Raw genomic sequence first — 2,368 nt, 5'->3', positions numbered from 1 at the left:
TATGGTACTATCGAACTCAATCTTTTAATTTATAGTTATATATAGGCTATTTACATTTCCAATTACATACCTAGAATACTTATTTAAAACTTAGTTTACAGCTCTTTTAAGATGAGAACTAAAGCAATTTTGATATGATTCATAATCTATTCTGTAAAGAAAGATTTCATTTATGATGGCATTAATAATGTTTCTGCTGGAAATCAGAGGCATGTTCCAAGAGGAAAATGTATATAGGAGTACTTTTAAATAGTGTATGACACTTTGTAAATTATATATCATGAAACTAAGCTTTTGGCAAGACACTTAAAACCTATAGCTATAAAATGCAGGTTTAAGTGGTGTCCATAATGCTGAGTGTATCCGCCAACCCTTTTTTTATATTGTTAAGTAGAGGATTGTATCTGTGCCCTTTTTAAGTAGTGGGAGTTATATAGTTGAGTATAAAAAGTTTTTCTTTTTCATTATATATTCAAAAAACAGGGTAGTTAAAGATTACCAAATTGATGGCGAATTTATCAGATAAACACTTTTCTGTGGTATAGACAGTTATAATTATCAGGTGACAGGGTATTCTACTCTTTCTAATCAATTGAAATTGATAATACAGCATAATTCTTAAACTAACCAGCTGTGCCTGCTTTTATTTTGAGGACCCCATAGTCACTATAGTAAATCTCTAAGCCAAATTTTTCAAACAAAATAGCTCTTATAGAAGAAAGAATAATATATATGTGTGTGTGTACACACATAGAATGACCTATGAAGGAAGATTTTTAAATTTTTGCCAGTAAAACAAACATTGTATCTCTAAGTACAGAATATGACCATACTTTATAAGCATTTAAATAAAAAGTTATATTTAATTTCTTGTATCTGTTTCTTGGGTAATTAGTATGATTATATTTGAATGCAAAAGGTACTATCTAGAAGTTGAAACCAGCTCTAAGCCTGGTAATATATTTATTGGATAAAGGCTAACAAATATTTTGTTACTGCAATTGTTTTTAAAAATATGATTACTCTTTTCAAATGTACCATTTAAAATGCTCCAAAATGTTTTCATTATTCTTCACTGGCTCTTATGAAAAAAAAATCTTTTTTGACTTGCTTTTCTAAGATTTGTTATATTTAAATCTAAGAGAAACTGTGCCAAAAATAATGATAATAATAAAATGCAGTATAAAGGGCAATGTGGCATTAATGCAAATACCAAGAAAATAATTGAAAGAGTCCTTTTCATTTATTTAATTAAATTTGGTGTTTTATTTTATTTGAATTTGAATTTCTACTAGTTAATCTATGCAATTTTGCTTACTTGTTTTATAAGTATTTGACTCACTGGCCTGGTCTTTTTACTATAAATTTTATTTTGAAAGGTTGTTTTAATTTTTAGTGTCCTTAAATTTTATTGTCATTTGTTCACTTACTGGTAGCACCAGAACAAGAAAGCAACAACAACACAAAAAAGTAATAAATTCTTCTGGCACAGAAATAACATCATTTGGTTAACTGTAAAACCTATTTGCAGTTAAAGGTAGATTTATTGGATAAAGGACTAAAGTAAGTATTTATTGCCTTTGTCTTTACATTTTTCTTCTTCAAAGAAGGGGCATTATGGAAAAAGTAAATATAAAAATGTCTTAGTGAATTTTTGTTGTTCTAAATTCAGCAATCTACTGGCTACTTAATTGTGAAACTGTGAGATCAGATTGTTCTTAACCTTTATTCATTTTCATTTATAGCATTACTGTTTTATGAAACATGACATTTTAGGAGCCAATATAATAGGGCTCTAAAAAGGATATTGTGTCTTTAAATTCTGACTTGAGGGGTAAGACGTGGGGAAGATATTCTTACCTAACTAAGTAAACCAACATTTGAGTAGTATGCAAGATTATGAAATGTTACAGCACTATATTAAAAATAATAAAATACTATTATAAATACATCAGATAACTTAGAGGAAGAGATCAACCCAATGGGTGAACAGATGAGGAATTTTAGAGGAGACGTGGAAATTCTAGAGCTAAGAAGGTACTCTGTGTTCCCCGTGATGGTAAATGCCTGCACGTTCAAACTTAATACTTTCTTTCATAACTACTGAGACTACTTCCCCAGACCACACGTGCTCTTCCTCATCGTCTGGTAAATAAATATCTCCTGAGGCCTCTCTGGGACCCCGTGTCTAGCTTGTTAAGTGAAGGGGGCCCTGGGGACTCTTACCAGCTCCCCTGCAGCCCACGTACCGCGGGGGTTACTGGGGAGGGACCCCGGGAAAGGCTCTCTGAATGGGCTGGGCCCTGAAGGCAGCTTCCCACTGCCAGGAGCCCACGGAGGGCTTCAGACTTCAGCTCTTCCGCAGGCC

At 32.4% G+C, this 2,368-nt stretch overlaps 1 protein-coding gene across 1 annotated transcript in view; it reads left to right on the top strand.

Moving 5' to 3' along the window:
• Nucleotides 1-2,368, top strand: part of KPNA5 (karyopherin alpha 5 (importin alpha 6)) — a 42,708-nt gene that overhangs the window by 40,060 nt on the left and 280 nt on the right. The window contains exons 12-13 of the mRNA XM_012650128.1: nt 333-341; nt 1,443-1,466. Coding sequence (XP_012505582.1) covers nt 333-341; nt 1,443-1,466 — 33 coding nt within the window. The remainder of the gene's footprint in view (nt 1-332; nt 342-1,442; nt 1,467-2,368) is intronic.

The sequence above is a fragment of the Propithecus coquereli genome, unplaced genomic scaffold, assembly GCF_000956105.1.
Source record: "Propithecus coquereli isolate 6110/MARCELLA unplaced genomic scaffold, Pcoq_1.0 Scaffold313, whole genome shotgun sequence".
Lineage (NCBI taxonomy): Eukaryota > Metazoa > Chordata > Mammalia > Primates > Indriidae > Propithecus > Propithecus coquereli.
Note: the sequence above shows the minus strand (reverse complement) of the source record. Positions and strands in the feature narration are given on the sequence as shown.